Source organism: Semicossyphus pulcher, unplaced genomic scaffold, assembly GCF_022749685.1.
Source record: "Semicossyphus pulcher isolate SPU_LCO1_2020_fin unplaced genomic scaffold, fSemPul1.0.p SCAF_16, whole genome shotgun sequence".
Lineage (NCBI taxonomy): Eukaryota > Metazoa > Chordata > Actinopteri > Labriformes > Labridae > Semicossyphus > Semicossyphus pulcher.
In genome coordinates this window covers 15,264,994-15,287,316 of record NW_027211670.1, presented here as the reverse complement: position 1 = coordinate 15,287,316, position 22,323 = coordinate 15,264,994, and the positions used below count along the sequence as shown (strand labels likewise).

Below are 22,323 nucleotides of genomic sequence, written 5' to 3'. Positions count from 1 at the left end.
ATAATACCCCCCTTTAAAACCCCGAAAAACATGAGACAAGACCAGTGTGCAACATTCAAGAGAAAGTTAAGACTCATCTCCTTTTATTCCCTGGAAACACCATATATACAAACATAATCCAGAATCAGCATTTTTTTTAAAAACATCTCATTATATTTTTACAGATCGACTTATTTACAAATGTATATTATAATCACAGTTTGAATATTCCACAAAACAGAACGGGGGGAATCATTGCACGGCAGGAAGAAACAAAAACGAATCATGTCATGTAACAATTTGACACTCACACATACTGAATACCATTTTCTTCATATCCATATAGTTAGGTTCTAGTCATTCGTCCACATAATGCTGCAGCATGGCTTCATTTCAAGGCTGTGGAAATGTGTGAATCAGCATTTTACAGGTGACGAAATCAGAAGCAGCCTGTTGGCATGCCTCGGAGAATTATGAGGAATTAATTATGAAATCCCATGTTTTGCATAGGTTGTATTTTACGTCTGCACCTGAAACAAGGACAAAAGCTGCGAACATTTCTACCTATTCAGCAGCAAGCGGCTTAATTTCAACGATGTAAAATATGCATGAAAGCATCCAGATGAATTAAAGCGAAATAATCCTGCAGCTTGATAGAAAAAGAAACCTTAACGTCATGTGAAGAGGGGCAAAAGTGCAACCGTATGGAACTTTTTTTTTGGAGTTTAAAAGGTTATTAAGTTCCATTATCAGGGAGATAAAGAAGCGATCTTCAGGTTCTTCAGAGGGAAATCAGTTTGCATGACATAAAAGTCGAGGTACATCAAACAGCGAGCGACCACTGCAGCAGCAGGGAGGCTTTAAGGACTCCGTGACCTCAATCCAGGAAACTTTCATCTCTATTCACATAGTGGGCTATTTCAACATCGCCTCAGGGTGTACGGGAAGGGGATTGGCCTGGAACCATTCATGACCCATAAAGGCTTGATTCTGATTGGGGGGGAGGAAAATAAGAGAGATGGAGGCTTATCTTTTGTGACAGCTTCTGAGGTCAAGATCAAATAAAGATCAAGGAAACTTTAGTCCTGTTGAACCGAACTAGTCGTCGTCGGCTCTACACCCTTCATCCTGCATGTTTGTGTGTGTACGACCGAAAAAACAGCTGTGAACGAGAGACAGAAGCATTTTTGCGCTCCGCGCTGCAGGTGTGCTCACGCGGCTGCAAACTCTGGTCTAAATGCAAATCATGTTTACCCCTCTGGATGTAGCAAACATGGTCAAACGGGTAAAAAGCCCACAAGCTCTGACAGCTGAACCATGCACACATGAAGGTATAACGCTGGAGAGGTTTGAACAAAACAAAAAAAGAAAAGGCACACACAATTTGGACACTTAAATAGTCACACACCGGCACGGTCGCATGTTGCACGTCCACAAGCATAAAAACAGACATATAAAACTGGCGCACAAACAAATTCAGCACAAAGAAAGGATTGCACTTTGTCCCTGGATATATTTCTGTAGGTTCCATCGGCTTTCCTGAGCTACAGCTACATATCTCCTCCCTCTCTACACTTGGTTTAGCTCGACACACTCAGTGGCACTACAGAGACAAATAAAAACAGGAGTGTGGCATGAACACGGCAACATTTTCCGCCTCTAAAAGATCATATTTAGAAGTTTCTACAAGCTACATGTTAGCATGTTTGCAGCCTCTGTTTGGATGAGGAATGATAATGATGCTAACAAGCCACTTTAAGGGAAGCTGCAACGTAAATATTTAGATGCGCATGTCTGATTGAGAGAGGCTGCTGCCTGCAAAAGGGGCGGATGTAAACAGATAACAAAGAAGGAAACAAAAATGATCTTCAGTCTAAATGCCTGAATAAAATTAGATTACCAAACATACTGACTTAAAATCTACGGAAGCCCTAAGCGGACATGCATCCTTACATTTTATTTACTCCTTTTTCCCGTGATAACGAGGAGTTTCTGGTCGTTTTCTCGAGACCTCAACTTATTTATCTCGTTACCTCGGGATAACAATTTCCGTTTCTTCTGGGGATCTCGCCTTATTTTTCCCGTTATCTCGAGATAATAAAGCTGGTTTTCCCCGAGATAACGGGATAATTTTCTGGCGATCTAGAAAACAAAACAACAGGCTGGTCACTGTGATATTACCGACCAGCTCTGGGGACACGCGTTATGATCTACTGTTACCGTGTCGAGTAAATAAGTCGAGATCTCGAGAAAACAACCAAAAATAACTCGTTATCACGAGAAAACGGAGGAAGTAAAATGTATGGATGCATGTCCACTCAGGGCTTCCGTAAAAATCGAATTCAAGCTAACAGGCTAACTAACAGGCTAACTTAATTAAATAAAAAAACACATTCAAAATGGCCAAAATTTCTACACTTCATCCTTAACATGATATTATAGTCACAGATTTTCTTGGCGCTAAACATGAGGATACTTCCACGCAGATGGCACAGTGCTGTAAGTCTGCCTCCGGTGTCACACAGATGGGTGGCTCTGCTGATGTGAGGCACCTTTGCTTCGTAAGTGCTGTGCAGGGCAGGAGTAGATGACAAATACGCAGGTGGCACGGAGGTCCCCACGAGCCAGGGCTGTCTGTTTTTTTCACTTCTGCTTCACATATGGAGAGCTGTGCAGTCACAATGAATACATTTGGCTGATTGGCATTAGGAGGAGAGTAGAGAGAGCATGCTGGGCGATGATCATCTTAGTTAACTTACTGTTTAGTGGAAGGAGCTGTGAGGAGTCTTTTTTTTTTTAAGTAGAATTTGCTCTACATTCATGATTATGGCATCTTCAATCAATTTACAAGGCAGAGAGTTTCAAGCTCGATGCACCTGGCCTGAAGGGACAGAGGCGTTAGCCAGAGGAAGATCTGTTGTGCCGGAGGAGGATACGGAGTTGGTTTGATGTGGATGGACTAATGAGAGTTCAAGTAAGTTCGGACATGTTCATCGAGAGGTCAAAAGGTCGTCCAAGAAGCTGCTACTGGCACTTACAAGATTCACTTTGCTCCTTCATAAGGTATCCTTGATTTTGCCATCCCTTCAAAGATGGTGTTATATACTTCCTGGTCCTTTATTTCCTCTTTCCTGTGACGGTGTGATGTCACTTCCTCCTCGCGCCGTCCTCAGGGTCTCTCTGCTGTTTTATGAGCCTCTCGATCTCGGCCCCAAGTGTCTGCAGATTCTCCTGTTAGAGAGAGGAAAAGGCTTTTAGACTCCAACAAAACGTTAAAGTTAAATATTCTGCTGTGGCTGCTTATCAGCGGTAATATTTGTGTGAGGCTCTGTACAAACTGTGGCAGCAGATTTAACTGAAATATGACAACAAAGACTCCATCCATCAGAGTAAATGCGACGTCTTAATTGGCCGCTGTCAGAGCCTTTTGTTTTATTGTTACTTTATTGCGCCCCTGTCAGTGTTTTTATATCATTACTTCGTGCTTACTGCCAATCATCTTTATTCCACAGAAGAAAAGTGGCTGCCAGAAAATCTCCCACGTTACAATTTATTGTCACATTTAGGTTTAATGTAGTGCTGCTTGAAAACAACAGGAAGCTGCTTGTTTGCGAAAATAGAATTATAATTATTAAAGCGTCTAATGTGCCAGCATAAACAAATTAAAACAGAACATGAGGCACATTTAGTGAGCTCATCTTGTTTATGTGGGCATATTAGAAGCATTCATACATTTTCAGCCTTCTATTATGTTAAAGTAGTAACTCTGGGCCTGTTTGAGCAGGTTTTTTGCCGATGTTTGACATAAAATCAAGATGTGTTTGACACTTTCTAGTAAGTTCCTGTGGAAAATAAGTGAGCAATCTGCAAGTAGAATTAACAAAACATTTTCCCTCTATTAGTGAATACACTTAAAGGGGGGTATTATGCTAATTTCAAGCTTCATATGTCACTCTGTGATACCTGTGGAGTAGCTTAGCATCATTTACTGTTTAAAAAACTCCTAATTTTTCAGCCTCTGCCTGAAACGACTCAGTCAGCGCTGTCTCTTTAAGAAACCCCGCCCCTACAAGCCCGGTTTCTTCTGATTGGCCAGCTCTCCAAAGCCTGCCAAAGGGGCAGAACACAGTGTTTGAGGCACGCCTCCTACCCTGTGGCTGTTACAGAGTTGTCGGCAAAGATTAAACTTCACTTGTTCGATTTGAAATGAACGTCTGGAGCTCTTGTTCTTTGGAAAAGTAAACACTGATGTCCTTTCCTTCACAGCCAAAGAAACACTTTCTACAAGACATTGTTAAACAACTTGACGAGCAGAGCTGTCGAGCTGAGCAGTGGAGGGAAAAAGACTTCCGAGGCAGACTGAGCTGCTGGGTAGGCGTGTCCTTGAACTGTGCCAGGGGCAGTAAGTTCTGCTGTGTCTCAGGCAGATGCCCAAATATAGAGTTCCTACACTTTGTGACATCACAAAGCGTCTGGAGAAGATTCTCCTCCATTCTATGCAAGTTTTAGCGGCCTTCATATCTCACCGTTTTGGTTTTATGCTTAACAAGTTGTTCACTCGAACAACTTTCATTAGCATTAGTTTCTTGCCACAGCAGGCACAAAGTTAGCAACTAGACAGCGAACATTTAGCAGCTAAAGAGGCAGATATTAACTCAGCAGATGGTGGAGAACAAAACAGAGCAAAACGGAGACGAAATATTGAACATGACCAAAAAACACGACTCTAAATCAATACTAATGCTGCTCTGTGATGACCATTGTTAACACTGTTTGTTACCATCAATCAAGACAGTAGACTTTAAGTTCAACGCACATGACGCAGAGTTTAAATACAGGTTAATTTAATCCAAAGATACCGACATAAAGTGTACTCTATGTCAAACTAATTGAACACTGATAAATGTGTCATATCCTAGCCGGATGGTTGAGGTAAACATTTATAAGGTAAATATGGTAAATGTTCTTATTTCATTCAGTTGAAACAACCTAAACACAACAGACTGTCGCTACATTTTCCTGTGGGTACAGTCCATCATCTGGATGAGTCACATTTTGCCAGAGTTTAGAGGTGGATCACATTCATTCGTTGAACACTAACAGGTTCAGTTGCACCCTAATTCAATGAAGACCCACAGGCCTGAGCTCACGCACACAGGGGCTGAATGAGGATAAAGCCAAAGTAGGCTTCAATCAACTATTTTAGGTCATGAACCAGTAAGACGGAAAAACATGTGTCAGTGGGGCATGGCTTCTTTACTTAGCGCTAACATCAATAATGCAGCTTCTGAATGAGTTTCCAACGTGTCGTCTCTGTAAAAACGGAGATGTTTGACGGACAACGTGACGGCCTCGCCGTCCTGACTCGACTGTCGGCCTTTAAAATGAAATGAAAAGTTAACTACAGACAGCGTGACACAAGCTTTCCCTCGCTTTAAAGGTTGGGGAGACACAACGCAAATGTCAGACAAGTCACCGGACAAAGAGTTACAGCTGGCTTGACATTTCCTGTCCTACTTTCATCCACAACAACACGGCCATATTGTCTGCAGAGAGTTTATTAACTCTCCTGTGCTGTTGTTGTCGCAGTAAAGCTGTTAAGACGCCGATATGAGGTTTGATTTCACATCTTAACTGTATGATTCCTGTTATGCTTAAATATGCCCCTAAAACACGTCCCTTTCTGGTTACTTCTGTGGCTAAAAATCAGCCGAAATATTCAATAATAATGACGATAAAGTATTTAAAATTAATTCAAATAAGTTTCTATTAGAAGCTCTTCAGCTCTTTGGAAAGATGTGGAGCAGAAACGATGAAACGAGATGTGAGTGGAGCTGCCGAGAGGTTGAAAACGTGTTAAAAAAAAGGTACCCGACATGATTCAAATTGAAATCTCAACCATAAAGAAACTCGTCAGCCGCCCGGGCAGGAACGTGTCATTTCTGTCAGAACTCGTAAAGTGAAAAGGAAGATTAGCAACTGCTCCTGAATGAGGCCAGGTCGGCTGCGATGCCTGAACACGTTCACTTCTCACGGCGTGAAAGCTCAATGAGGCTCTCATCAGTATTCTGCGTGAGCGTTTCATACACTCTGCAGGAGTGTAACAGTAGAGGCACTCGGGGATCCAGCAGTCCTCTCGGCTGGTGTAGGTGTGAAGTTTGAAGTTTGGAAAAATAACAAGCTAAATAAAGTCTTTATGTAAGCATCAGCTTAGGACACTATTAAGATTAAATACCCAATTACAAGGCGTGTTAATTACAGGTTTCATTCAGCTGGATGTTAGATGGATTATTAGAACAACAATGCATCATTTCCTGATATCACAACTGATGTGGTGTGCATGTTCTCCCTCCAGGTACTACGACTTCCTCCCACAGTCTAAAGACATGCTCGTTAGGTTCATTGGTGACTCTGAAATTGCCCGTAAAGTGTGAGCGTGAACAGTTGTCTGTTTCAATTCGTCAGCCCTGTGATTGACAGGCAATCAGTCCAGGGTTTACCCCGCCTCTCGCCTAATGACTGGGATTTGCTCCAGCCTCCCTGCGACCCTGAACAGGATAAACTGCATAGGTGATGGAGGGATGGATGATCATTGAATGCATACAGCAATCCTTACTGATGGATCGTTATATACATGCCTTTTTTAATATTTTTTTTTTTTATAATGGCACCGTCTGGAAAAAAACAGTGATCACATGTGTGAAACGTCAGTGTGTTTGTTTGTGGAGCTGTGTTCTGTCTGTCAATAAAAGCAATAAAACTGAAGGGCCAACAGGAAGGAATGATAAAAGTGATTGTTACAGCCGCCAGCATACACTCCCAGTGTGGTTGACTAACCATGTTGGAGTGTGTTTGATTGTGTGTGTTGTGTGTGGCTGGATATCTGGTACACCTGTGCTCCTGGCTGGAGAAGACTGATTGGTGTCGGCCCAGAATGACGCACCAATCAGAGGAGAGCACCGCCAACTCCCCCTCTCAAGGCTTAGCCAGCCTAACACACAGGGCGCAGCATTGTATTTAAGAGTGCCGATTGTGTTGATCTTGTTCTGAGGCACTTGTTTTTGTACCTGGACTGGGCCAGGGATTAGATTAGTTTAGTTAATTACACCATTCACGTTAGGATTAAAGGCGCATTTTTACATGTATTAATCATTTTATATTGCAAATGTGTGAAGGGATAGTAGAGGAACTGAAAAATTAAGACCTTCCCTTACTTCCTTCCCTGCCTGTAACAGCCTGTGGGCTGATTTGTATGTAAAGCATTCGGGCCGGTTTACCCGCGAAAAGAAGAGGACGTGACGTCTCGCTGCCGAGAGCTCATTCTCCGCCCCCTACAGCCAACATTGTGCAACATGCGACAACGCAAGCTGAGAAATGGAGACGGATAACGTCAACAAACGACCGGCACCCACAACAACACCAACACAAAGTACACGCAAGAATAAAAAACAAAAATACGTTTTATCTAGTGACGCCCTCCGGCCAAACAGGAATGTGACCGACGTCAGGGGGAAACTAGAGCCAACATCGGCAGAGCATGTGAATCACAGAGACGTTCGATTGCTTTTGGGGACCAAAACAGACACATAACTGACTTTCTTGCTATTGAACAAGTAAGCTGACATCGCTGCAAAGCATGTGAAATATATATCATTGTGATATTGTGGTTTTAGCTGGCTAACGTTAGCTAATGCTTATGACGATTCACTGGTTCGCCAGCGTAATTCGCCGTTTTGTTACGAAGCACAATGCCAGATTCATGCAGTGTATTTACGTTAGCATGCTCGCTAACGTTATGGCAACCAAAATACTATCCGAGTGTGTATATCTGTTATCTAGCTTGATAAATAACCCCGCCAGCTAACACGACAAACGCTGTTAACTTTGGCCAACAGTAAATTATGTAGCAGAACAAAGCAAATGTGTATAACGACACTATTGTTTTCTATTAGCCATTATCGTTGCATTATCTGCCTATAGGCTAATGTTAGCCAGCTAGCTGTAAGCTGGCAAAAAGCTACCGTTAGCAAACAATCAAATGTTAGCTTGTTTGCTATCGCAGGCGGTTTGCCAAAGTTAGCCAAAGTTAGCAAAATACAGTCAAGTGGATAACATCAGCGCGTGCAAGAAGGTTGACTGCAGTTCACTCAACGAGGGTTTTTCAAAGTTACACAATGCACCTTTAATTTGCTAACACTAGGTGCAGGGGTGCTGTATCACTTGGTGTTTGGTTTGGTTAGTCTAGTTTAGTTAGTCAGGTTTGATTTCTGTTGTGTTTCACCTTAAGAAAGATCACCCTGGTCAAAAAACCCACTAACACCCAGCTTTTTTGCTTAGTGGGAAAGGTTACAGACCCAGATCAAATGACTCTGCAGTAGACAGTTTGATAAACAGACTGAATGAGTAATAGATACAACAAAGACCAAACCACCATAACATCTTAACTGTTTACTAACCCTGTGCCCGGCGCGGTGGAGGGTGACGCAGCAGAAAAGAGACCGACAGGAGTATACTTCACTGACAATGGGAACGGAGACAATTGGCATTTATAAGTGGGTCTACCCCGGTCGGAAAAACCTGCGTCGACACGCTAAATTTAGGTGGAAACGGGGTATTAGCTCTAGTTTGGAGTTCTCCTTTTGTTGTACAGGCCCCTTTTCACTTGTATTTTGCCTCACCTTCTGTTGTTGTTTTATGTTATTCTAAATAAACAGCTGGTTTTATGTTGCTTCCCTTTCCCCTCACGAGCTGGGTGGCAACATAGATACAGTTTGCACAGCGTGTCTATTTTATGTGTGATTTAAGTGTATTTTAACATACGTAACCCTTTTGTAGCTTGGTTTGACAGAGTATGATTTATATAACGATGGCGGTGCCTGCACACTTTATAGTCAAGTCACGTCAGGCTGTGCAGCTCCAGAGGTGCAGTGATGACACTGACGCAGCCAATTAATTAGCCACTCAGTCTCGTCTGATTAAAACAATTACACACAAACTGCAAAATAAGAGCTTTAGAAGTAAACTGCACCATCAACAATATCACCAAAGCGTCTCTAAATTTAGCCAGCGTGACACCTGCTGAGGGAGAACTTGCCTTCAGAGTGATGTTCTTCAGCAGCGTGTCCTCCAACACCGCCTGCAGCTTCCTGTTTATCTCCAGCGACAGGTCCAGGGTCAGCCCGCTGTCCGCCGGGTGGGAGGTGTAAAGCGACGCCATGATGCCTCCTCGCCTGCTCAGGTGGGCTTTGTTAATGTCGGACGCCTCTGACGACAGGGCCCCCGACTCCTCTCTCAGCACATAGCTCTGGATAATTCTGCAGGGAGTAAGAGGAAGAGGAGGAGATGATTAAAAAAAAAAGCGAGGAGGAGAAAAAGGGAGGGGGAAGCGACGTTGAATGTGTGGCGTCGGCCAGGCAAGGAAAATTGAGAGAGTGGGATTTATAGGTGGGAGCGTGGAGGGCTCCTATAGAGGCGGAAAACTGATTCCAGCAGAAAAAGCAGCGGACGTTTCTGGAATATTAAATTAAGTGAGATGGCTTCTTGTACTGTGCGGAGGATACATTCAGTCATAGTTAGAATGACTGTTATTGTACCAGCCAGAGAGCATCAGAACAGACTGCAGGATTCAATATATAAACTGCATGCCTGTGTGAATGTGTGTGCGTTCAAAGGGAGGATAAATCTTCATTCTTATAATACGTCGTCATCTAAACAGAAACACAGTGTCAAGGTTAACTTCCTTTTTACCGTGCGCAGCACAGAAAGCGCCGACGTGCAGGTGTGTTTCAATTTAAAGAGTTAAATTCATCACTGCCTCCTACATTATTATCTATTAGTGTGGACAGGTGAAGAGGGCTGTGTGCAGTCCAGCATCGAAGGTCAAACACCTCCCCATGAGACGGGTCAGTAATCAATATCTCCGACGCTTTAAGCACTAACCTGAAACATCGACCATATTCCGCCCGCACACGCTGGCTTTGTTTCGTTCAAATTCAGGCTGTGTTTGAGAGGGATGCATTTTGAAGGTGGGTATGAGCAGGATGAGCTCTGTGCAAAGGGACGTTCCTGACCGTAAGTGAGATTCTGCAGGAAGATTTCCACTGGGAGGAATCAGCATTTTTCTACAGAGTCAAAAGGATTGCTTGACTTGTAGAGGGGAATACCAAGACGTAGCAATTTCTAAGACTACAACAGAGACAAATTTTACTACTGCTACTACTACTACTGATCATTATCTAGCTATAAAAACAAGACCATAGGTACCACAAATAAAAAGAAACCGAAACAGTTATCCTACCCACATCCTACGCTGTGATGGCCTTGATTTAACGTGTGGTGATGCTGCTAAAGAGGGGGTATTATGCTGTTTCACATTTTAAGACACACATATATATATATATATATATATATATATATATATATATATATATATATATATATATATATATATATATATATATATATATATATATATATATATAATGTTGGATGTCCAGACTTAACGTGGGTGAAGTTTCAAATCTGTAGGTAAAAGTATGTTGGAGTAATCCCCAGGCTTCTCAGCTCAGTCTGCAGGCTGCTGTGAACGCCAGGTTTCACACTGCTTTTTCTACACGCTGCACTTTGTGACATCACAAAGTGAAGCCTCAGCAGGCTTGGGAGAGCTGGCCAATCAGAAGAAAGCGGGCTTGTAGGGGGCGGGGTTTCTTAAAGGGACAGAGCTGACTGAGTCGTTTCAGGCAGAGGCTGTATGAGGGCCTGCACAGAGCACTAGCGTGAGAAAAAGTAGGAGTTGTTTTAACTGTAAATTATGCTAAGCTACTCCACAGGTATCACAGAGTAAAATATGAAGCTTGAGATTAGCATAATACCCCCCCTTTAAATATCTCTGTTTAACAAGGGTTGTATTGTTGTGTGTAGATTTTGGAAGGGGTGAAAACATGCGAGTGATTTGTGCGAAAGACAGAATATGTACCATGCATTATTGGTGGTGGACAATGCCAAGACAATTGTTTATGGGCATGCAGCAGCCTGGGACACTTGAGTGTTAAACATCCTTAAAATGCAAAATTACTTATTAGATTTGTTTTGGGCTATTTTGCCTTTGTTAGATAGGACAGCTGAAGAGAGGCAGGAAATATGAGGAGGAAAGAGAGTGGGGGGATGACATGCAGCAAAGGGCAAGGCCGGGAGTCGAGCATGCGGCCGCTGTGTCAAGGACTGTGGCCTCTGCATATGGGGTGCTTGCTCTACCGACTGAGCTAAACCAGCGCTCCTTTTATCAGCATTTTATAGCGAATTAAGATTTCAAATTTAGAGAATAAAAGTACAGTTAGAAGGGAGGATAAAACCAGAAATATTAATTAATTTGTATGTTTTTTATTCATATCTTTGCACTGCATGCACATAAAAGTGTATTTCGCAGTGTGTGCACTACAATTAAAAAAGCCTGTGGTGCAAAAAAAGCAGAATGAAATGATACAGCAGCTGCGTAAGCACTACAAAGAAGCCACCATCATTAATCGTCCCCACACACACACGTACACACACATACACACACATACCAGCTGGGCTTGCACGGACAGAAAATGAGACTTACCTCTCACTAGACTTGCGAGGGTCCATATTTGGACCCCAGTCCCATCACGTAAGTGTTTAGTAAAAACAAAAAAAGTGACAGAAATTAAAGATGTGGCCACATGGGGGGCTGAGAGGCATGCACGGGCTGGCGGGTTGGGAAGGGGGGACGGGGTCGGATGTGAGCAAGACAATGACTTACTTGTTAGTAAAAAATTTTATCCAAGCTGCGAGAGTGTGAAGCGATGAACGCGGCAAGTCAAGCATGCATGAACGGGAGGTGGTACTTGTGGGTACAGTTCAGCTATAAATGTGCCCTATTTTTAGAGGTGGCTACATGTGGGGCCAAAACAAAATGCAGATGCAGAGAAAGAAAGATGTGCTTAAGCCTTTCAATCATCTTATCTTAAAGCTGTAATCTAAAGGCAACTATCCTTCCTTTAAAAGCAGAAGCATTGAGAAGCTCAAAAACCATCTGCCACTGGTTTCCCAGATAACCTTCGACGTCTCCATTACAATAAATCTTAACCACATTCAGCAGCTGTGGATCCATAAAGGGCTACAAGGGAGCTCATATCGCTCCGATTCACAGTTACCATTGATAACCTAACACAGTAACAGTGATGCTCTGCAGATAAACAGCCCTCACCTCCTCCTCCTGCATTGCTCTCATCTGGTTTACATCAGCATCATTTTAATTCAAGTACCACGAATGGACCATTAAGGCTTAATAGTGATAATAACCAGGTGTGGGTGTTGAAGGACAGACATCATTGCCCTTAACGGATGATGCTTCTGTTTCTGCGTGTTTTAGCTCATTTACAACAAGTGGCACACACTGTACGAACATTACAGTCAATGACCTGGGACTGACGTCCTAGCGGGACATGAATAAGCTGCTTGAACACAATGTGGTAGTCGTCTACTTCATCCAAAGTCGACCCAGCATCCGAACGCTAATTGAATAAAGCTGGAGGTTGTACAATCAGGTATCTGACGGCAACAAAGTTTAAGCTTCGTGAGTATGTAAAGTAATTCGCTACATTTGTACATCCATCTGTTACTGAGTAAAATATGTATCTACGGATACTCGGAGCTAGAAAGAAAACTGACTTGGACTAGACGCCAGTCAAATTCATTGCATCATAAAGTGTCAAGCATCGCGTCAACACAGCGGTGCCGAAGTTTTTAACCAGAAATGGCCGTTAGATCTATCTCTACAAAGCCACCAGACTCCATCGAAAAAAAGAGTCATTTAGCTCGCAGAACACGGGACATGCTGATCCACCGCTGGCTTTTTACACATCGTAACACACGTTAGTTAGGAAGCAATCTCGGATCCTACGGCTATAGTCTGACGACGACACAGCTTCTTTCACGTGCTGCGTTTGCTTACAGATAAATAAACCGTTTTCTTGTAATTTATTTTTATTAACGGATCTTGCCTTCGCTGAAATTTCAACATCATGGTGCAGATTAGTTTAAAGTAAAAATGAAGCGTTGTCAGGTCTGTCCTCTAGTGGAGAAGAAAACAACTTTTAAAATGCTCGTTTGTTTGAACGGAGGTCGGATCGAAGATATCTGATGCATTCGAGGAAGTCGGGAAATCTGAACGCTGAACGACTTTCCTGACACAGCGTCAAGTGAATTGGTCTCAAGTTGAATTTTAGATCTAGAACACATTGTTAGCTGAACTTGCTGCAGATGTCTGATGTCTCTTCCTTTTCAGTTCATTGCATAGGATGCATGTGTAAGTAACCATGGCAACATTCGTTTATTATAAAAATCAGCGGGGTGGGGAAGTAACTAAGTATCTTTTACTTTGAGTACTTTTTTAGCGAGCTACTTTTACTTGAGTCATTCTTTAAACAAGTACTTTTATACTTGAGTAGAATATTTCAGTACTCTTCACAGCTCTGGTGATCGGATGTTTCTAACCCAAATGCACCTTTGAAGATGAACATCCTGAAACGATGTAACAGAAATAGCACCTCCCACCTCCAAACTCAAATAGTGGGTAAATATGAGAAGTAAATGGCTGTAATCTTTAACAGTAAATGAGCTTAAAAGCGCAAAAATACAAAAAAAAGAAGGGTATGGATGTGGTGACCAAATCAAATAATGGCCTATTGATTTCCTTTGACAGAGACCCTCTAGGTTCCTGCCTCCACGTCTGTGCCTCTTTCATTTATCTCCAGCTCCAGGCTTACAGTGAGCTCATCACCAGCCTGTCCTGGAGGGGAAGGGACAGAAAGGACAAATTCACATCCACATTCTGTATAATGTAACACCCCCCGCTTAGCTGAAGATCTCTTACAGAGCTAAATTTAGCGGCAGCAACCGTGGGATTCGTCCTCAATTTTAACTCTTGAATGTAGGTTGAGGCTAATGGATTCAATCAGAGAGTACGGCTCGAGAAACAAATGAGAAGTGGGATGATCCCAGTCGAATGAAGACGTCTGACATATCTGGAAACGAGCGCCGACGGGATGCAGAACTTTAATACAGTGATCGAAACTGATCAATGGAGAAGATTTCACTTGTTTTGCCCAGCAGAGAAAACTTTTTCCCAGCTTTGTTGCTACTTATGAGATTATTTTATGTGAAATCTTTTAGACCCACAACCCGTTTTATCCCACGATCCACAAAAAATGAGGACAGCTATACCGTCCTTCACACCCTCCCTTTAGTTTAGGTTATTGCCATGAATATGGATGGCACGTCATCCAGGATCCATACCGCTGCATCCGGATCGGCTCGACTATAAATAGCTCGGAGGAAAGTTTGACATGAATCAGAACTGCCGTGTTTGCATGAGTTAGAAACTAGAGAAGAGATAAACTGTGTGTGTAAGCAGATACGGTCTTACAAGGTAAGCAGAAGCACTGAAACACGACGGAGTGAGGTACAGTGTAGCAAAATATTTGGTTTCCTTGTAAAAATGCATTAATGTATGCACTTATTAAACTCTTTTAAGGACACGTAAAGAAGTAAGAAACAGCTCTCACTGCTGGGGTACACTGGAGTGACACCGATTGTGGCTGTTCAAGTACCCACAGGATGTTTCTAGCGCTGTCATGGTAACCGCAATACCACTGTTATGTGATGCAAACCACAGGGTGGATTAAAGTCCAAAGGGACTGTCCGTGCGTCCCAGGGCAGCACCTCATCTTCCCCAAACAGAACGATACATCATCAACAACAAACTCTTTTTAAAAATCACAGTAATCAGCAAAAGAAACCTGGCTGTCAGAGCACCGCTGTTTCAACCCTCTGTGCATCTAATTGCCGCTGACGAGCCCGTGTGCAGTCTCGCGACATGCTCGTTTAGCCGCTACAACAACAACTACATTTCGACAATGAAGGATACAAACTAAGCAGTGATAATAAACTTGCGTTTCCACCGCTCGTGCTGTGTTCACTCATGTCGATGATGTTTTACCGTCTGGGGGTCGCGCTGCAGTTGAATAAACAAAACATACTCCGGCAGCTGTCTGGGGCGGCGGTTATCCACTGAACCGCAAGGGGGCGTTAGTGTTTCACTGCGCTTAGAAACATTTTGTATCGTGACAGCCGTAGATGTTTCAGGGTACCACAGTATTTGGCAGTTTATAATGAACAAGTCATTGGGGGGCGTGCTGTATCTTCCTCAGAGCAACTTTTATATTAACAATATAACAAATGCACTCCTGACAATTTCCAGAACAATTCCATTCTGCCCCCGAGTTGCCCTCTTACACACGTCCCTCACCGACCCTCCCTTCCCCTTCAACCTCGGATGTTTTTAATCATCCCGTTATGTGCCGCTCTTCTGGTTTGATGATATAAACGTCATCACCCCACCCACTCGCTCGCTGCAAATGTTCCCGACTATTACCTGCTGGCGGAAAAAGTCTGCATTAATGTTGCATTAAAACTACTGTAGGCTCTGAAACACTGAGTCGGATGCTTCTTGGCATTTGCATTGGTGTTTTTTTATCATTGTTTTTTTAAATTAATTGTTATCCCTGGTGTTTATTTTGTATAATCTTTTTTTGGTTTGGTTTGTAACATTTCTTTTTGTTGCAATTTTAGCTTCTTTTCTTTCTTTGGTTTTGTTTTCATTGTTCTCATGTGAAGCACTTTGGGCTGCATATTTGTGCGAAAGAGGCTACATAAACAGTTGAGTTAAGTTGCTGTGCATGTCCAGACTTAATCTGTTAATATTGTTTGAGCTCGATACACCACCACCCGCTGCACCAGGGAAATCCGCACCTTGCTGAAGTCACATTTTGGGAGGAGTTTGACCACAGAGTGCATTGTGAAGGAAAGAAAATGTCCCCGCCACCTCTCTTTCTCTGCTCCCTGTACTTCGGCCCATGCCACTCACTTGGTCTTTTTCCGGATCTCCTCCACCAGCTGCTTGATGTGATCCTCCATGAACTCGATTTTCTCCTGCTTGCGAGCCAGCGCCTTCTGCAGGCGGACGATTCGGTCCACGAGCACGGCCTTGTCGACCTCTGGGAAGCTGTCCACGACCACCACCGAGGGATTGGACTGGCTTTCTGGTGAGCGCTCTTCAACGCCGCCGCCGCCGCCGTGACGGGCATTCAAGGAGCCTTTGGGAACAGAGAAAGGGGAGATGGAGTTTTATTATTGTTTTATAAACAAACACTGAATTCTTTTAGAGGAAAATGAATGCGACTAAATGGAAAACAAACTTTATAGGAAGAGTATTAGTCTTTTTTGAAAGGACTTCTGTGTGTTAAATACTAACCAAATCTCGCAGTAGTACCTGAGGAACTTGATCGACTGCCCATACTGCTGGACTCCCGGTCGCAGCCTCCATTCTCCACCTGCTCCAGTTTCTTTCGGGCTGTAGAGGACGAGAGAAAGAGGAACTGTCAGATGTAAAACACGTACAAATCTGTGCAATAGACATTAAAGTTATTTAAGATGCTTCTACAAATGAGTGTTACTGAATTTAGCAAATTCTTTCCAAATTTGGGTTTAATTTGAGTCCGGTGATGCCAAATTTTCAGTTCAATCTTATTAATGAAAGGCAAGCAGGAAAATATTTGGATTTAAAAAGGAAAAAAAAATATTTTTACTTCATAAATTCTGTTAAAAAGTCCACAAAAAGCACAATAAAAGTCAAATCTAAGCATAATCACTTGGCTGAGCTCCCTCTCCGTTCTCCTCTTTGAAGGTGTCTACCTGAATAAATGTTACACAGGCTGCTGCTGAAGAAGACTGCTAGCTCAGCAAACTCTTGGTGCATAAACAAAGACTAATATGACTCTACTGTAGTCTGAAACACTGATGATGAATAATCGCACACTCTCTCCTAATAAAAACGTCCTCTGCGTGAAACTTAAAGTGAAAGCTAATGTGCATACAAGATAATAGTGTCTTAAAGTTACTGTGTGTGTGTGTGTGCCCGGAGAGGGAAGGAGAGGAAGCTGTTAATCCAAGCATGAGAGGAACATAAACCCTCGATATTCCAACACTGTGCTTAATCTGCATGTGTGACCTGACATTGAATCCAGAGTACTGAGTCTCTCTCAGCAGAGCCAATCGACATTAAACATCAATATCACAGTGAAGGGGATGAACCCAGGGAAGGCTTAAAAGCCATTTACAACGAGACACTTTTATCCACAGTTAATTATATATGTAATAATGTAAAGGTGATGTCCTGTTTATAATTATACAGCTGTTAGTTCCAAGCAATCTGATTGGATAAGAGGCGTTCCATGAGTACGGGACTTTTCACTCTGTGTATCACTCTGCCTCAGCCAGGTGTTCTGAATACTGTTAATTAACATCACAGCAGACTGTATGTCTACATTAATCAAGCTGGTACCTCTGAATCACACAGCAGACTCTTATTTCATTGGCTGATGATGAATTAAAACTGTGCGCACAAGCTGGACGGAATAAAATAGGTCTTATCTCTTACGTCCAACTTAACGAGGACCGACTTCTTGATTGGAATTTACACCGAGTGCACCAAACCTAACTGACACCGGTTGTAGCTGCGCCCTGTCTTATGATGCACGTCCATGTGAACGCTCCGGTGACTGTTACCAAGCAACACACGTCTCCACTTGCTAACTTTTCCCATCAACTGATCGACAGAAGATATGCCTAACAAAACAAGTAAAGCAAAATACATTTTACGGATAGTGAAATGAGGAAACATAAATAATCGAGCATGCCGTTATCATGTCTCCCTCAGTGTTTTGAAAGGTCCTACTGACACAAAATCTGAGCTCAATCAGCACTTGCAGGGCGGGGACAGCGACGCGTTTCTGTCCGACACATGCTGCAGCTGAGGGGAGAGCTCTTTAATTAATTCAAACGGGAACAAAAACAAAACCTTTCGATCAACTTCCTGTCCAGTCACGGATGACTCACGCTCGTTTTAACGGCCTTAAATTTATCCTGTAAAACAACAAGAAGCACGGCCACTGTGTTTTTCTTTTAAGTTTTGTGACCGTTACTTTTACCGTTTGCTTTACCGTGGATTTAAGTCTGACTTTCTAAACTTACGCCTGCTCCATCCTAGGCGCAAAAGATACACCCGGGTGCAGCACAAACAGGGCTTCAGTCTAACTGGTGCACAGGGCGTAATTTAAAGTCTGTTGTGTGTTTTCAATGGGAACAAAGCATCACAGGGTTTTATTTTGATTGTATTTTCACATGTTTTAGGATACGGGTGAATAACAGTGGCTCATCAAGACATATGGCGCAGAGAAAACAAAATTCTAATAAGGTGCAATCCTGCCATGACTCAGCTCCAGAAACATCCTGTAGGGTGGTTTCCTGACCTTGTGTCAGCTGTTTCGTCAGGTCCTTGATGTTGGCAGCTTGTTTCCTTTTCTGAGTCACCAGCTCGTCCCTCAGCTCCTCCACTCTGGTCTTCAGCTGGGTCACCTCTACCTGCAGCGCCGTCCGCTCCTCCTGCAGGCCCTGCACCTCCTGCTGCCTCAGCACCTCCTCCTGTTTCAGCTGCCGCGACTGCAGGATTAGTGGAGACGGGGATAAAATTAATGGAATACAGCAATAACAGCCCTGATGGTAAGATATTGTGACAATGGCTGCTGAATTCCTGAAAATCAGAGGAGAAGATACCTCCCTTTAAGGACACTGTATGTTCTAGGTCAAACATCTCAACAAGACACTAGAATAAACACTTTTTAATCGCAGTTGTAGGTTTGCCCGACCTTGTCATCTAATTGTCTATTGGTCTCCTCCAGCCTCGCTTGCAGCTCTATGAAGGTGCTGGTCAGGTGATCCAGCTGCGTCTGGAGCGCGTTGCTCTCCGACTGCAGCTGTGCGTTCTTGCTGCTCAGCTTCTCGGTGAAGCCCAGCAACTCGGCCTCGCGCTCCCTGCTGCCCTGCACATCGCGGTGGAGGTCGGCCATCTGGTTGGTCAGGCCGTCCACTTCCTCACGAAGCGACGTGATCTCTTGTTGATCCCTGAGACACAAACGGGAATGCAAAGGTGTTAAAAAGAAGACTTAAATGTGTGGTGAAGTTGTCTATGAACCCAGAACTGGAGACATATTATTGCCAATTACTAAAAATGTCGGTACAAGTTGTGGAAAAACGTCCTGCTGCTCAAATGACAGCCAGAAAAAAAGCTTTTGCACAAATCAATTTGGTTTGGCACCACCTACTTACGGCACCCTGGCACGCTCAGAAAGTGGAAAAGTTTCTCTCTCTCTATCAAGTCGTGTGCACGCGGCTGGCAGAACCGCACTCCCACAGAAGGACCTGAGTCACTTTGTGCCCTGTGAGCTATATCTGTCACTGGCCTACCTTTGAATCCTGTGAGAAAGGGACTGGAGGAATTCAAATAAAAAGGGGACAGAACTTTATTAAAGGCTGTACGGCTCTTTTAAAACTAATTATGTTTGAATGGTAACGAACAGACTTTAAGTTGACCTTTACATGACAAACTTGATGAGAAACTGTCCAGACCTGTGCTTGTATACAGCAACGATGCTTTTATTTTGAAACTAAATAACAGCAAATATTTTATTTTTACTGTCTCAGCAAATTTAAAAGCTTTAAAAGGTATCACCGTCCGTCCTCTTTAAGTTTTATCTTACATTTCGGTGATAAGATCCCCCTGATCATTTTCCGCTTACCAAAGCAGCCGATTAAAGCATCTGATAGGACCACGTTTTATTCCTATGGCCTTTAAAAAAGGTTATTGGAAGAGCCTGTTAGTAATCACTGTAGTCAACAGAACATGATAGAGAAATAAGATGAGATAAGATTGAACTTTATTCATCCTGAAGGACATTTTAGTGCATGATTGCTCCAAATTTACAGCACAAAATAAGAGTGATACAAAATAACAACTCAAATATCAGTGAAATATAAAATATAAAGTGTATATGGGTTTAATGCGAAGAGACAGGGCCTAATATATACAGTATAGAACAGAAAGTATTCACAATATTAAGCTACGTAGTATAAAGTAGTAGTAAGTCTTTCCTACCTATGGAAGCCCTTAGCGGAGATGCATCCATACATTTTATTTACTCTGTTTTCCTGTGATGATAAGTCATTTCTGGTTGTTTTCGCGAGATCTCGATCATTTATTTATTACTTGTTATCAAAGGAAAATAAATAAAATGTATGTATGCGTGTCCGCTAAAGGCTTCCGTACCTACCTACCTCAATCAGGCTGTACGACACATCTGCACGTGCCAAACCTCCAGCCACTGGATTAAAATTCATCTGTACTAACCACTCTGCCTTTCACACATCTGACCCAATACTTACAGGTAACTTTATATGTACGTGATATTATCTATATGATAATACTTCCTATCCTACTGTATCATATATTATACAATGATATACAACAGTTAGTTCCGAGCAAGTAATCTGATTGGATAAGAGGCATTCCATTAGTACTAATATAGAGTATAACAGCACTGGGACTTTTCACTTTGTGTATCACTCCGCCTCAGCCAGCTGTTCTGAATACTGTTAATTAACATTACAGCAGAGTGTGTGTGTCTACATTGATCAAGCTGGTACCTCTGAATCACACAGCAGACTCTTATTTCACTGGCTGATGATCAATTAAAACAAACAGATGACATGATAGAAAAACAGCTGATCTGTGGTAACCTGGAGACGCAGAGTGCAGGAGAATGTTTGGGTTGCTTGGCAACAAAAGACTAGTTGAGTTGGTGGAGCAAAAAAAAAAATCTGTTGTTGATTGTTACTTTTTACTTCTATTTGCCGCTTGTATAACTTGTATAAAATCAACATCACACTTGAGGTCGTGCTGTTATACTGAATATCAGCATGGCTGTAGTTATCTTCGACAGCCGTGCTGATATTCAGTATAACATCACTCCCTCGAGTGTGCTTAATTATAACTATACCTATGACTTCACATTTTTAAGTGTTTCTAGTGCCTTATCTTTCTTATATAGTATGACACATACATACACCTTGAGACCCTGTCTGCACCCTGCTGCTCTTCTTTCATTGTAATGTTTAATAAGCTACTAAAACCCCCCTTTCCCCTCTGGGATTAATAAAGTACTGTTTTAGAATCACGCCCTGCATTAACAGAGTGATACCTCACATTTACAAAGTTTACAGCAAACAGCCACATCAGGAAAATATCAGTGCAGCTATTAAAGCTCTAAAGATGCCCGAGCTTGTCATATTTCTGGCCATCATCTAGAGCGACTGCGGTTGGGTTTAATGAACATTTTAGGACGTTAATTTCTGCATTTCATGATGTTCACAGCTCTGCAATTTAATACTGACACATGGCGAAACTTTAAAAACGCTTATTCATGTCTCACATAATCATCGGGTTGTCTCAGTGCACTGCAATGTCTGAGTTTTTTTACAGCATTTAAAGCAAATGAAACACTCCGACTAAAGAGGCTGACTGTATTAATGGTAATTACTTGTGCGGTAAATGCTCATGTTGGAAATCCCAGTGTCTCCAGCTTCCAGAAGACGCACTGTTGGCTCATACTGTGGCTTCTGTTAACGTACTGTATGTTAACGTGCAGATTCATTATTCCCTTTAGATTCTGGAGATGCTGTACTGATCCTATGGTGCGTTAAATTGATTTTTCTCTATACCCGGTGTACCATTAAACTTCCTGCTGCAGCGTCTCCATGCTTGAGCTTCTACTTTCAGAGCTTTTCCTGCATCAGCAAGAGACAGAGAGTGTGTGTGCGTGTGTACCGTTCATGCTGTTCCTGCAGCGCAGTGATCTCCTCCAGCTTCTCCCTCTGCCGGCCGATCTCGGCTTTCTGCCGGTTGATGATCTCCCTGTACTTGCTCAGCTCGTCCTCCCAGCGTGGACGCTCGTCTTCGAGACATTTTAACTGAAGAAACAACGTGTTAAGCTTTTAATACCTGCTGATATCTTGTGCCCACACAGGCGTTCAAGGACGCGCGATACACACCTTGGTGCGTAGAGTGTCGAGCTCATCCATGCCCTCTTTGTAGCTTCTTTTCAGGTCGTCCAGCTCCTTTGCTTTCACTCTGTGGACCTGAAACGTGCATGAAGGTCGATATTAGATCCAACTTATTTCTGCTTCTAAACCTCAGAAACCAAAGTGTAAAAAGACACCTTATTCTGAAAGGATGTTTCAGTGGTGTCACCCTTCCTCTTAATCCTCAGTCACACTTAATGAAACGTTTTTCTTCCTGCAAAAGAATTAATGAAAAATCCTGGCAGTGGCATCTTTCATTACAGATGCATTTCCAGCGATCAAAGCGGGGCA

General features: G+C 42.7%; 1 protein-coding gene across 1 annotated transcript in view; it reads right to left on the bottom strand.

The window, feature by feature from the left end:
• Window positions 1-49: 49 nt before the first annotated feature.
• Window positions 50-22,323, bottom strand: part of ccdc186 (coiled-coil domain-containing protein 186) — a 35,431-nt gene continuing 13,157 nt past the window's right edge. Inside the window, exons 9-16 of the mRNA XM_069664788.1 lie at window positions 22,003-22,089; window positions 21,779-21,921; window positions 18,765-19,020; window positions 18,369-18,558; window positions 16,313-16,411; window positions 15,926-16,154; window positions 9,074-9,293; window positions 50-3,210 (exon numbers count right to left, since the gene is read on the bottom strand). Of these exons, the coding sequence (XP_069520889.1) occupies window positions 3,127-3,210; window positions 9,074-9,293; window positions 15,926-16,154; window positions 16,313-16,411; window positions 18,369-18,558; window positions 18,765-19,020; window positions 21,779-21,921; window positions 22,003-22,089 (1,308 nt within the window). The 3' untranslated portion in view covers window positions 50-3,126. The remainder of the gene's footprint in view (window positions 3,211-9,073; window positions 9,294-15,925; window positions 16,155-16,312; window positions 16,412-18,368; window positions 18,559-18,764; window positions 19,021-21,778; window positions 21,922-22,002; window positions 22,090-22,323) is intronic.